Source organism: Pan paniscus, chromosome 3 (genome assembly GCF_029289425.2).
Source record: "Pan paniscus chromosome 3, NHGRI_mPanPan1-v2.0_pri, whole genome shotgun sequence".
Classification (NCBI taxonomy): domain Eukaryota; kingdom Metazoa; phylum Chordata; class Mammalia; order Primates; family Hominidae; genus Pan; species Pan paniscus.
The window spans coordinates 37,819,176-37,832,973 of record NC_073252.2 but is presented as its reverse complement, the minus strand read 5'-3'; the positions used below and the strand labels follow the sequence as shown (position 1 = coordinate 37,832,973).

Below are 13,798 nucleotides of genomic sequence, written 5' to 3'. Positions count from 1 at the left end.
TAAAAATATTTTTGTCTCAATGATTAACATAACTTTGAAATTAGTACCAATTTGGACTTCTCTGTTGATATTTTCTGTCTTTGATAAATTGGAATTAATATTAATTTCGCTTTCTAGTTTTAAAAGTGATACGTGTACCATAACTTTTCCTTTACGTTAAAAAAGGAATAAAATTAAGCACAATCTCTCTATTACCCTTTTCCCACGTATGTTTAGGTTTTCTTTTCCTGGATTCATGCATCCGTAAACATTTGCAATCATGATATATGAATGGTTTCTGCTTCGCATTTTAAGTTTGGCAAATGGGGTGATATTTGCACTGTACTCATGGTAACATTCTTGTTTATGGTTTAAACACATTATGTCTTTAATGTTGGAAGTCAATTTTAATTTAGATAAATATCTCTTGAAGGATAGATTATCAGCTGACCTGCTGGGCAAACACACTTTGTTTGTTTGGTTGTCTCCATCCTCACACAACACTTCTGACAAAGATGTGAGTTTTTTCCATACTTTGCAGTTCTCCAAATCCCCGAACCCTGCAATTTAATACAGTTCTGACTCTGTCTACCTAGAGTTAGCGTCAGATCCCAAAAGACTGCCCCTACTTGGGATGCCAGTTGGAAGCCAGGGCTCTGGTACTTCTGACCTATAATCTTAAATGGCTGGGAGGAGGGATCCACAATCCCCTCCTCTGGTTCGATATTTTCCTAGAATGGGTTACAGGACTCAGGGAAACACTTTATTACATGTACTGGCTTGTTATAGAGGATGCAACTCACGAACAACAAAATAGAAGAGATGCATAGTATTGGGGTGGGGTGCAGAGCTTTCCTGCCCTCTCTGGGTGCACCACCCTCCCGGCACCTGCACCTGTTCAGCCACCTGGAAGCTATCAAATCTTGTTGTTCAAGAGTTTTTTTTGTCGAGTGTAATTTCCAGTCCCAGAACCCTGCCCCGTCCTCCCCTGCTCTGACTTTCCTGAGGTCCCTGGGTAGGGCTGAAAGTTCCAACCCTCTAATCGCTTGGTCTTAATGACGACTGGCTCCACCCTGAGACTGTCTAGGGGCCCCACCCCAAGTCACCGCATTAGTGTAAACTCAGGTGTGATCAAAAGGTGCTCATTATGAATAACAAAAGACACTCCTATCAGGAAATTCCAAGGCCTTTAGGAACTCTGTGACAGGAACCCAGGACAATGACCAAATCTGTTGCATATTATGCCACACCTGCACTCTGACTATTTTCCTAATCCAAAGGGTTGGATGTATGGCAGTGCTAGCTTTTAATTCATCTTTCTAAATAGAGCCGAACTGAATCGTGTCTGGGTGGTCGCTGGAGTTTTCTTGCGTTGTATGGATGTTTGGAAAGTATCTGGGAGTCTGTAGCTGAGTTCCTCTGCTAGGCCCTTGAACTGGCTGCTTAGTAAAAATTGCAGGGAGTACTACAGATAGTCCTCAAGTGCTTCTGGTTAGTGATTAGTACTTCTGATCCCTAGGCAAGAGATGCCTTTGTGAAGTTTTTGCCTTCAGGCTTTATTTATATTTTGCCAGAAAAGATTCCTTTATAAATGACTGTGAGTACTGAGTGGGTTCTGAAACTTTCTCTGTTGATTATGCAACACACCATGAACCATTATTCAACCTCTGTCCCTTTGGGTGGGGACTTGGACATTGAAGGGTAGGAAGGAGGATGTCAGGGTTAAAAGCACCCACCCTGGAGTCAGACAGACCAGGGTTTGTGTCCAAGCCTGTCACTCTCTAGCTGTGTGACTCCGGCCAGTCAGTTACGATCTTTAGGTCTTAGTCTGTATACTTGTAAAATGGGGGTGATAATTCTACCTACTGTTAAGGTCATCAGAAAAGTCCAACACGTAAGATCTGTAAAGCTTTCAGGCAGCGACTGGCACATGCCAGCCCTTACATTTTGGTGATGGCATTGTTAGTTTTTGCTTGGGAAATTTGCCTTAGGTGTGAGGAAAACTTTGAAGAGAATAGTGATGGGAGAGACAGCAGACATTTTTCTTGCCTGATTTTGGCTGTTTCATGCATATTATCAAGCAGGGATTCAGGGAGAAAAAGAGGTCTTTTCTGGAAAATGTCACCCATTGGAACATATTCCCTTTTCTTGAGGGAGTTTCCTTGCCCTGTGCCTAGCTCCTCCCATTTTGGGGAAGGCGGGGAAAGGAAGTGTAGTTGACAAAATGCCGGCAAGTGTGGAGAAAACCACCTAAGGCTTAGTGTAGCTGTGAGTAATATGCAAGGAGGAGGTACACCTTCAACAGAACTCAGAGTATTGCTCTTTTATGGTAACTTCACAACCAAATTAAGGCATGTGTTTCAGTCCTAACGGTGGTGTTATATTAGAAAGCCTTCTCGTCACTGGAAACCAAAAATGTTCCCAATAGACAGATTACTGAAGTTGACTCCCTGGAGGTTAGCTCAGAGGAGACAGGGATGCATGTGTGTACATGTGGGTATGTACCTGTACATGCATGCATGTGGGTGCGTGTGTGTGTGTCCCACATGCCACAGGGTGAGTCCTAGAGACTCACTCAGCAAACCAAGGGGATGTTTACTAATTATTCCTGAGAGATAAAGATGAGTTACAGGAATTCATGAATAACCGAGAAACACACATCTACAAAAAGCAAGCTTTAATAATGATTTTAATATATCTTATCTTCCTGGAATTATTTTGTAATTTGACCTTTCATTTTATAGGTGGTCATCATTTTACAGGTAATTGATTTTCTCAGGCAGTGATTTAAACGTTTGATTTTAAAAAGCTCACTCCTGTGTGTGCTGTTAGTGCTGTCCCTGTTTTAATACCTATTGGTGTTATTTTCCCTCTTTTTTATGTTTATAGTTTAGAAGTATGGTAAATGTTGGCAGAGTAAGTTTGGGCGGCAAATTACTTTATATAACCAGCCATCCATATCCATGAGATCTGTACCTATGGATTTAACCAATCAAGGATAAAATAAAATTAGAAAAAAAAAATGGATGGTTGCATCTTTCTGGACATCTGCAGACTTTTTTCTTGTCATTATTTCCCATATAAAACAGCATAACAACTATTTACATAGGATTTCCATTGTATTAGGTATTATAAGTAACCTAAAGATGACTTAAAGTGTATGGGGGAGGGGGAAATGTGTTTTATATCAGGAACGTGAGCATCTGTGGATTTTGGTGTCTGCACGGATCTGGGGAACATCCCCGCATGGATACTGAGGACTACTGTATTTCGTATACAATAAAATACAAAATTGTATATGGGATTGTATATCCAAACCTAGTATCTGAAACGACATTATTTTTCTGAATCCTCATTTATTAGCCAAAAGGGAAATTAACTGACATTACTGGATTATACTTGAATGTGTTTTACAGAGGGAACTGTCTTCTTTATTGTGCAGGAGAAATTACTATGGATCCGTTTTCATAATGTTTTTGTAATGACAGGAGGTCTTATTTAGATCAAAATTTGTGTTTGAAAATGCATTTGGATATCCACAGATAGTTGTGAAGGGTAAAGTATTTCTTTTGGCAAAAGATTAAGTGTTGTATTAATATTTCTTCAAAGAAAAAAGCAAAAACCCATATGTTCTCAAGGGTTGCAATGGGGCAATGTGTCCCTTAAGAAGATAAAAATTGGATCGGAGCCAAAAAAAAAAACTCACTCTCTTATATGTAAAGCACAGATATGTGTATAGTACATAACTGGATATATAATATGTCTGCCATATTGTACATTAATGGGAGAGTCATTAGGGTAAAATAGTTGAACAAGGCTCTTGGGTGGGGCAATAATGAAAGCCAGGCTGAGAAACACCACATTGTAAGCCCTTAACTGTTAACACTTACAGCAGCAGTTGGAGCTAGAATTAATATTCCTTCTCTAGAAAAGTCATTTGAATATTAAATATTAAAGGTTGGTGTTGGCTTACATGGTAAATAGTGATTTTTATTTGTTCTTTCCTCTCTAGAGAATTGTTGTGGTTAGTCATGAGAACAGTGCTTCAGAAATCAATTGAAAAGGTTACAAGCCAGTAATAACATTTGGCCTTGCCAATTAAATAGCCAAGGGAAACTTGAACATTCACTTCAGTCTTTTATCCTGGGGAGCGTGACCACTCTACAAGGAGGCAGAAAACACATGGCGTGTGGATGTGGATGTGGGTGTGGGTTGGGGGACTCAAGAAACTTAGATTAGGTTTTTTTTTTTTGCTTTTGTTGACAGCCTAGCTTCCCATCTACAAATTTAGATATTTTTTAGAAGTCTAATTTTTTAAAGTTAGCATATATTACATAACTTATATGTTGTGATCAATACTTGAATTTTTTTTTTTTTTTTTTTTGAGACAGAGTCTCGCTCCATCGCCCAGGCTGGAGTGCAGTGGCGTGATGTCTGCTCACTGTAAGCTCCGCCTCCTGGGTTCACGCCATTCTTCTGCCTTAGCCTCCCAGGTAGCTGGGACTACAGGTGCCTGCCACCACGCCCGGCTAATTTTTTGTATTTTTAGTACAGATGGGGTTTCACCGTGTTAGCCATGATGGTCTCGATCTCCTGACCTTGTGATCTGTCCACCTCAGCCTCCCGAAGTGCTGGGATTACAGGCGTGAGCCACAGCGCCTGGCCAATACTTGAAATTTTAAGATATCTGGCCAGTCAAGGGCTTATATGATCCTGAAGCTCATCTGGAAAATTAACCTTCTCTCATCCCTGAATCGATATGGGATAGAATTGATGCTACAGGAGGATTCAGAGTTTAGGGCTAATTATTTTGGCACATACAAGTTATTAGACTATAGGTCACTTATGAAATACATTTCACTATCATATTTTTCAAAGTATATTTATCAAAATTAGTTAACTGCAATGGAGCAGCGGCATATAAATGGTCCTTTAGTTTGGTGGAGTTGGTGTGGGGTGAGGGGGTGGTTTCTTCTACTTTATATTGCTATTGATGTGTAGGAAGCAATGCCTTATAGTAGATCTGCTCTCCTTGCCATAGATTCTCTGTCATTCTTACTAAGTTCCTGTGGGGTGAAGGTTATTGACAGATGGTGCCATGTTATGCAGTTATGTTGGGGGAGACCCTCCCTTCTCTAGGCCCCCAGGCCTTCATCTATGAACTGAAAGAATGGAATTAGATGTGTTTTCAACAGCTTTTCTGATGTGATTACTCATCTTATTCATTCTATTTTAATTCTCTAATTTTATTTTTATTCCTTAGCGAATGCTGATGTCTTAAAGGCGATGGTAGCAGATAACAGCCTGTATGATCCTGAAAGGTGAGTGCTCCTCCCCTCTTTCTTAGTGCGACATCTTTTCAGTTACTTGCTCAGATATGGCACCATCTGAAATGCTCTTCTGCTAGAGCAGGTTTCCCAACTTTGACACTATAGTTATTTTGGGGCCAGGTAGTTCTTTGCTGTGCGGAACTGTCCTGTGTATTGAGGATGTTTGATAGCATCCCTGGCCTTCACTCACAAGGTGTCAGAGCATCCCCTGCCCCCACCCTTCCAAGGTGTGACAACCCATAATGTCTCCACACATTGTCAATGTCCCGTAGCGGGGACAGTCACTCCTGGTTGAGAACTGCTGTGTTAGAGAATAGTGATGGGAAGAAGGAAGGCATAGAGGTTAAGGGCAAGAACATAGCCTTGGAATTGGGAGATGTGGTTGAGTCCTGCCTGTACCACAATATTAACTGTCTGCTCTTGAGGAAGTTAACTGACCACCCTGAGTTTAAGTTCCATCATCTATAAAATGGAGATCACCACAGTACCAGCTTTATAGGGTTGTTATAAGGAATACAGAGTACCTTAAGCATTGAAAGACCTCCACGAACAATGATGATTAAATGAACAAGCTGGTTTGGAGCTACCTGCTATGTTCTGTTTTTGTATTACTATTTTAGGTTATGGTTGTTGAGCAGCATATTCCTTCATAATTAATTACAGAGAACTGTATTTCCATAAAAGTATTATTTCTTCAACAAGGAGCATTTATTGGATGCCTACTGTGTGCTGGGTGCTGCTCTGGAGCTGGACATCCACAGACCCTTGCCATGGAGGAACACAGGATTGGAGATGTGTGTGTGAGGCCTCATGGTGGAGAGCCTGCGAATGCTGTAGGATGGGTGGAGACTGAAGGCTCTGGGGGACCCCGGGGGGCCAATGGGAATTCAGGAAGGTTCATGGAAGAGGTGCCATCTGAACCAGGCATGCAGGAGGTGGAGACAAGAGTCAGGGCTGGCTGTAGGAAGAAGGGCCAGAAGAAAAGTCACCACATCATGATAGCCTGGGACTCACCTGTGAAGGGTTCAGTCCAGGGTGGCCAGGCCAACTGACATGGCAAAGGGGCTGGATCTTTCTTCACTTGCTATGTGGGTTGTGCACTCAGCACACCTTAGATGTTTAACAGGTGTTTGTCAAACTGGCTACGTTAGATGTGTGTTTTAGAAAGGTAACTCAGAATGCAAGGAGTTGAGTTTAGGAGAGACGTAGAGTCATAGAGACAGAAGAGCTCTGATTTCTCCCACATTCCAGTCCTGGCCCCAGACGGCTGGTGTTCTGACCATCTTAGCTCAAGGTGTCTTTGTCTCAGTCATCTTTGGGCATCCTGTAGTGCCCATCAGTGGGTTTTGTACATAGCTGGTACTTGAGAAATGCTTGTTGAATGAATGTTGTTAAACTCTTGCATTCAGCTTTCTAATATGTGGTGCTAATTTAACATTATTTTACTCCAGGAAGGTACTGCTTTGTGTTTTTATTTTAACAGTTAGGAAGGCATCCCTAAAGAGCACCAGAAGACTTTTGGCTCAGTCATGTTTGAGGCGGTCTCCTCAACCGTAGGCTCTACTTCTTTTTTAAGTGTGTAGGTGGCCAGTTTGCATCACCGAAAAGGCTGGTTTCTGCCATCACAGCCTCCTGTGTGTCTCTGGGGCTCTTGCCACAGTCCAGGTGTCAGGCTGTGGGTGCCACGCCACCCCCAGTACTCCCACCTGCACCAGAGGGCTGATTCCTGCTCAGTTTGGCTCTGTTAGGTTAGAATTCCTCCTTTTCTGCTGGGCCAGAGCCTTCACACATGCTTTTTGAAAATAGCTCATATCTGGACTATGTATTTCTGCTTTTTTTTTTTTTTTTTGAGACAGAGTCTTGCTTTGTCACCCAGGCTGGAGTGCAGTGGCGCGATCTAGGCTCACTGCAAGCTCCGCCTCCTGGGTTCACGCCATTCTCCTGCCTCAGCCTCCCGAGTAGCTGGGACTACAGGCGCCCGCCACCACCCCCGGCTAATTTTTTGTATTTTTAGTAGAGACGGGGTTTCACTGTGTTAGCCAGGGTGGTCTCGATCTCCTGACCTCGTGATCTGCCCGCCTCGGCTTCCCAAAGTGCTGGGATTACAAGTGTGAGCCACCACGCCTGGCCATATTTCTGCTTTTTATATTTTGGATGGTCTAGCCAAATATATTCCAGATTATCAAAGTGGTCTCTGCTGTTTCTGAAGCACTATACTGTATAGCAAGGTGATTAATTGCATGGTTCCTGGAATTAAACTTTCTAGGTTTGGATCTCAGATCCAGCACTTATTTGCAGTGTGATCTTGGGCAAGTTACCTCAGTTCTCCCTGCCTCAATATCCTCATTGTTAAAAGGAAGAAATTAATAATACCTACATCATAAGATTTTATAAGGATTAATTCCATTAACATATACATATAAGATGCTTAGAATACTGTTAGCTATTTAATTATGACTGTTATCAACACCATCAACATCTGTTTTGAACATCACTTTTGATATCTTTGCCTAAAGGCTTTCCTCCTTTGATATAATGGAGATTTGATCAAATGTTTTCTCTAAGTTATCTGATAATTTGATGGAATTTGGGTTCTTCCCTTTTCCAGGGCATATATACTTAGAGAATCTCTTTGCTTAGAGTGATAGGCAGACACTCTGGTATGTGAGAAATTAGGATAATTGCATGAGAAAGGAGATCAGTGTTTTAGAAAGAAACATAATACTTTAAAGCCAGTGTATCACTATTAGAAGCAGTGGTTTATTCCCAGCTAATAAATTCCATTCTAGAAGTGATAAATCACATTTTTTTTTTCTTCTAGAGACAGGTCTCACTCTGTCATCCAGGCTGGAGTTCGGTGGTACAATCATAGCTACTGCAACCTTGAACTCCTGGGCTCAAGTGGTCCTCCCACCACTGCCTCCCAAGTAGCTGGGACTACAGGCATGCACCATCATGCCTGACTAATTTTTTCATTTTTTTTCAGAGACGAGGTCTCTCTATGTTGCTCAGGCTGGTCTCAAACTCCTGGCCACAAGCAATCCTCCCACTTTGGCCTCTCAAAATGCTGGGATTATAGGCATGAGCTGTGGTGCCTGACCGTGAATCATATTATTATTGCTTAAGATAAACTGTCATCGCATGGTCATGAGAACTGAGTACCTGCTGTCTGAGGTCTGTTCACAAAGTCCATTTGTACAATTGGAAGACGCTTTTTTTTTTCTTTCAATTTAAACTGCTTCTGTCATCACAGGGAGAGAGATCACCTTCGCTGGTATTTCCTTTAACCAGTTGCACTTTTTGTTTTCCTCCCCACCTTAGCCCCGTGACCCCCAGCACACCAGGGAGCCCGCCAGTGAGTCCTGGGCCTTTGTCACCAGGGGGGACGCCAGGGAAGCACGTCTGTGGCCATCATCTGCATACGGTGGGCGGTGTTGTCGAGAGGGATGTGTGTCATCGGTGTAGGCACAAGCGGTGGCACTTTATAAAGCCCACTAACAAGTCCAGAGAGAGCAGACCACGGCGCCAAGGCGAGGTCACGGTCCTTTCTGTTGGCAGGTAAGATCCCTTCAGATGCTTTTGGTTTGTGTGTGACATGGGTGCTCTGGTGTGTGGACTTCTGCTTACCTGTCAGATGTAGAATATGTTCTCTGTGCCTGTCTCAGGTTATATCTCTGGGCTTTTTAGATGTTTTCTGGTGTGAGTCCTAGATTTTTCCAACAACAGAAGAATCCTAAAAGGTGGCTATTGCTAGATCAGATGGTAAATGTATTAAGATAAATACCTACCTGCTCTAACAGATAAAGCCCAGATTTTCAACTGTATACAGAATAGACATTTATATTTCACTTATGGAATCCAGGGCAGGTATTGAGATATCGATGGGTGGCTCTTCAAGTACTTGTCCAGGGTTCCAGGCCCCCTTCGTTTGTGGCTCTGCCAGGTTTGCCAGCCAAAGGAGCAGGTCTGTGGAAGGTTGTTCACGAGGGGTTTTGAAAGAGCTAGGCCTGAGAGTGGCTCGTATCATTTTGACTCACACTCCACTGGCTGGAACTTGATCACCCAGCCAAGCTAACTTTCAGGGAACTGAGAAATAGCATCAAGCCATGTGCAAGGGAAGGGAGAAGACGTGGATCTGGTCCACAGCCCTCCAGTCTCTGTCTGTTAAGTTCCATGTGAATTGCTTTGACTGCTTTCTTTTAGTGGGTGGTGCTTTCCACTGTGTCTTGGCTTTCTTGGTCCTAGTACCTTTCACTTGTGACCCATATGTGAGGTGGAGATCTTGCATTTCAAGTGATGAATCCATTGGCCCTTACCTGAAGCATCTTTGCAGTGGGATGCTTTTGCAGTTCTGCTGTTAGATGCTGAGTCCCATGCAGGAACTGCATTACCAATGTTGCATTTGGAAAGACAGTGGGGAGTACTGGTAAGGAACACACATGCTGGAGTGAGACCAGGTGAGCACTGAGTGAAAGTCGACAGTGCTGCTTACATGATCCTTCTCTCTCAGTATACTGACAACTCCCCTGGGAAGAGTAGCCTGAACTCGTCACTTCTACCTCCTTCAAGTCCTGGCACCACTACTTACAAACTGTTACGTTGCTCCGTGCCTCAGTTTCCCCCTCTGTAAAGTGAGAAGGACAGTCACACTCACCTCATAGAGTTGCTGTGTGTAGACTAGGTGAGGTGACTCACATAAAGGTCTTAAACCAGCTTTGGGTACTTACGCACTCAAGAAATGTTGTCTGGTATTATTTTTATTTTAATTCAGTTGAGTTTCATCATGTGTTGCACAAGCATCATGGAGAAGACTGCAGGGCTGTTTGCCACTTACAGCAAAACAGCACAATTCATGACCACACTGTTTTATTAAGAAGCAGAGTCATGGGAATTTATGAATGCAAAGCAGTGAGAACCTGTAGCTTGTTTGGACAAAGCATGTTTTGTTGGCCTTAAAAAAAATCTGCTGAAATTTTCAACTCAGATTCAACATGCCTTTTTTTTTTTTTGAGATGGAGTCTCACTCTGTCACCCAAGCTGGAGTGCAGTGGTGTGAACTCGGCTCACTGCAGCCTCTGCCTCCTGGGCTCAAACGATTGTCGTGCCTCAGCCTCCCGAGTAGCTGGGACTACAGGTGCCCGCCACCATGCCTGGCTAATTTTTGTATTTTTAGGAGAGACGGGGTTTCACCAAGTTGGCCAGGCTGGTCTCGAACTCCTGACCTCAAGTGATCCGCCTGTCTTGGCCTCCCAAAGTGTTGGGATTACAGGTGTGAGCCACCGTGCCTGGCCAAACATGGCTTTTTAAAATGCCCCAAATCCAACTCTCTTTCTTGGATATTGGATACTAGGAGCGCTTAATGATTCCAGGCTGTTTTTCAGCATGTATTACTTAAGAGAGTCTTAGAGTTTGACAGAATAGATTTGTGTTTACAGTTTCCCTGTTCTTTCTTTCACTTCTTCAGAGCCTTCTCTTCAGGGTTGGTGATCTTATTCTGGACACAGAAGGAGAATTTATTTCAGATAATTTTTAAGGGAAATTAAGACCAGAACTAGAAAGAAACTGTTATGAAAGACTCTAGGATTTGGTGATGATATACTAGAAAAAACACTTAAAGTGAATACATTTATTTAACTCTTAATTCTTAATGAAAATCTCTTCCTTAACTTCCTTTAGTTTTTCCTTAATCTATAATGAAAATTAACCCATTTTTTTTTAAAGGCTTACTCTCAAACCCTAATGCTGATAAAATGTGTTGCTAGGGCTCTTCAGATTTTCTGCATATGTGTGAGAGCATGTGTGTGCGTGTGTGTGTGTGTGTGTGTGTGTTGAGATAGGACTGCCTGACAGTTGCATATTTTCGGAAGTTCGTCATCTTCTGGTAAACATTCTGGTTACGTCAGTCTAATTTGTAAACCAGTTGAGCGTTTAACCAGGTTTCTGTGGTTAAAAAAAACTGATGTAGGCCAGACATGGTGGCTCACGCCTATAATCCCAAAACTTTGGGAGGCTGAGGCAGGTGGATCACCTGAGGTTGGAGTTTGAGACTGGCCTGGCCAACATGGTGAAACTCCATCTCTACTAAAAATACAAAATTAGCCAGGCATGGTGGCACATGGCTGTAATCCCAGCTACTTGAGAGGCTGAGGCAGGAGAGTCGCTTAAACCCAGGAGGTGGAGGTTGCAGTGAGCCGAGATTGCACCACTGCACTCTAGTCTGGGCAGCAAGAGGGAAACTCCGTCTCAAAAACAAATAAACAAACAAAAAAACTGATCATTGTTAGAAACGACAACTCTGACGCTGTTTAATATTTGAGTCTCTGAGGTGTTTTTTTTTTTGTTTTGTTTTGTTTTCCTTATTGAGACAGGGTCTAGCTCTGTTGCCCAGGCTGGAGTACATGACGTGATCTCGGCTCACTGCAACCTCCAGCTCCTGGGCTCAAGTGATTCTCCTGCTTCAGCCTCCTGAGTAGCTGGGACTACAAGTGCACATCACCACGCCCAGCTAATTTTTGTAATTTCTGTAGAGACAGAGTTTTGCCATACACTCAGGCTGGTCTCAAATTCCTAGGTTCAAGCAATCCACCCACCTCAGCCTTCCAAAGTGCTTCTGGTATTGCAGGTATAAGCCACCATGCCTGGCCAATACCTGAGTTTTTAAATGCCTTTTGCATGCTCTGTAAAATATCCGGCTTAGTCTGTGATGTGGCTGAGTAGAAATCAGCTGGAAGGTTGGGCAGGGGCCAGGGGAATGTACTGGATAGGAATGCATGTTCGAATATGTTGTTTTTCATTTGTGTCCTAACTTTTGGCTGAGTTCATTTGAGATCCTCTGGGTGGATGATTTTTGCTTTATTCATAATTCTTGTTTATTAGAAAAGCAAACCCCATCACCTCTCCTCATTCCCCCCTCAGGTTTAGAGTTACAAAAGTGGAGCACAAGTCAAACCAGAAGGAACGGAGAAGCCTGATGTCTGTTAGTGGGGCTGAAACCGTCAATGGGGAGGTGCCGGCAACACCTGTGAAGAGAGAACGCAGTGGCACAGAGTAGCAGGTGAGCCGTGGTTTTGGTGACATTGGGGGCAGAGTGGTGCAGGGTGAGGAGAAGGTACTTGGAGTCTCCCAGGTGCTGTGGCAGCATAGGAATGGTATTTGACAGGGAAGTGGGAGAGCTTTTCTGGACCCAGGAAGACTGAAGGGGACTGAACATGATTACTTGTCTGCCTAGAGCTTCTTGTAAAGAAGTCACAAACTTAGTGCCTCCAGGGGCTTGATCTGTGTGATAATGAGGATAGAGGATTACTTGTGAGGCAATGTGGCATGGTGGGGATTGTGGCAAACTAGAATTCACATCACCCACCGTATAGGGCTTGCATTACCACGAGGCAGAAAGCACCTAGTGTTGCTGCATCTTCTTACTCAAAAAAAGACAAAATCCAGAATTCTAAAATGTAAAATCACTGATTTTCGATATTGGCAGCTTACTTTTTTTTTTTTAAACAACCATGCAGGCCAAATGACGTGTAATCTTGTCACCATTTCTAGGTAAACTGTGACTTGAAAAAGTCTGGAGCAAACAAACCAATGCTTTTTCCTTTTATTCTGTTGGAAACCAGTTTTCTTTGTGTCACAGTTCTGAAACCTCAGTACGACTGTTTCTCTTCCCACCAAATATTTTGAGGCAATTGAAAAGCCACAGTGATTTATTTCTTGATTTGGCAATTTTAATTTTGCAAGACACTGCTTAAAAAAAAAACAACACGCAGCTGGGCCTGGTGGCTCACGCCTGTAATCCCATGTAATCCCAGCACTTTGGGAGGCCGAGGCAGGCGGATCATGAGGTCAGGAGATCGAGACAATCCTGGCTAACATGGTGAAACCCCGTATCTACTAAAAAATACAAAAAAGTAGCCGGGCGTAGTGGTGGGCGCCTGTAGTCCCAGCTACTCAGGAGGCTGAGGCAGGAGAATGGCGTGAACCCGGGAGGCGGAGCTTGCAGTGAGCCGAGATCACGCCACTGCACTCCAGCCTGGGCGACAGAGCGAGACTCCGTCTCAAAAAAAAACAAAAAACAAAAAACAAAAACCACACACACACGCACCAGAACCCTGTGATAAATTGATAGTGGCTTAACTTTCATCTTAACTCCTTTATTTCTGTTCCGGCTTGAGTGGTATTTATCCTTTCCGTGTTTCTTATCCCTTGTAAAAGAGCAACGGTGACGATTTGGTAGGGATCATGCCCTAAGTGCTCCATGGAACCATCAGAGCCTGAACATGAAGGCAGAAGAGTTTACACTTACATAGGGAAGGGAGGGCGGACAATGGGGGAGAGGTCAGGCAGGGTCCTTGAAAGTACAGGGACACAGCAAAACTGACATGAACCCTGGAGTCAGACTGCCAGGTTCAAGCTCCAGTGTGCCACTCACTAACCCTGGGACCTGGGCAAGATACTTGAGCTTTCTACGCCTCACTGGAAATTGGAAGTGG

General features: G+C 43.3%; 1 protein-coding gene across 1 annotated transcript in view; it reads left to right on the top strand.

The window, feature by feature from the left end:
• RELL1 (RELT like 1) overlaps positions 1-13,798 on the top strand; it is a 73,995-nt gene that overhangs the window by 40,889 nt on the left and 19,308 nt on the right. Inside the window, exons 4-6 of the mRNA XM_008957556.4 lie at positions 5,243-5,300; positions 8,631-8,867; positions 12,225-12,363. Of these exons, the coding sequence (XP_008955804.2) occupies positions 5,243-5,300; positions 8,631-8,867; positions 12,225-12,360 (431 nt within the window). The 3' untranslated portion in view covers positions 12,361-12,363. The remainder of the gene's footprint in view (positions 1-5,242; positions 5,301-8,630; positions 8,868-12,224; positions 12,364-13,798) is intronic.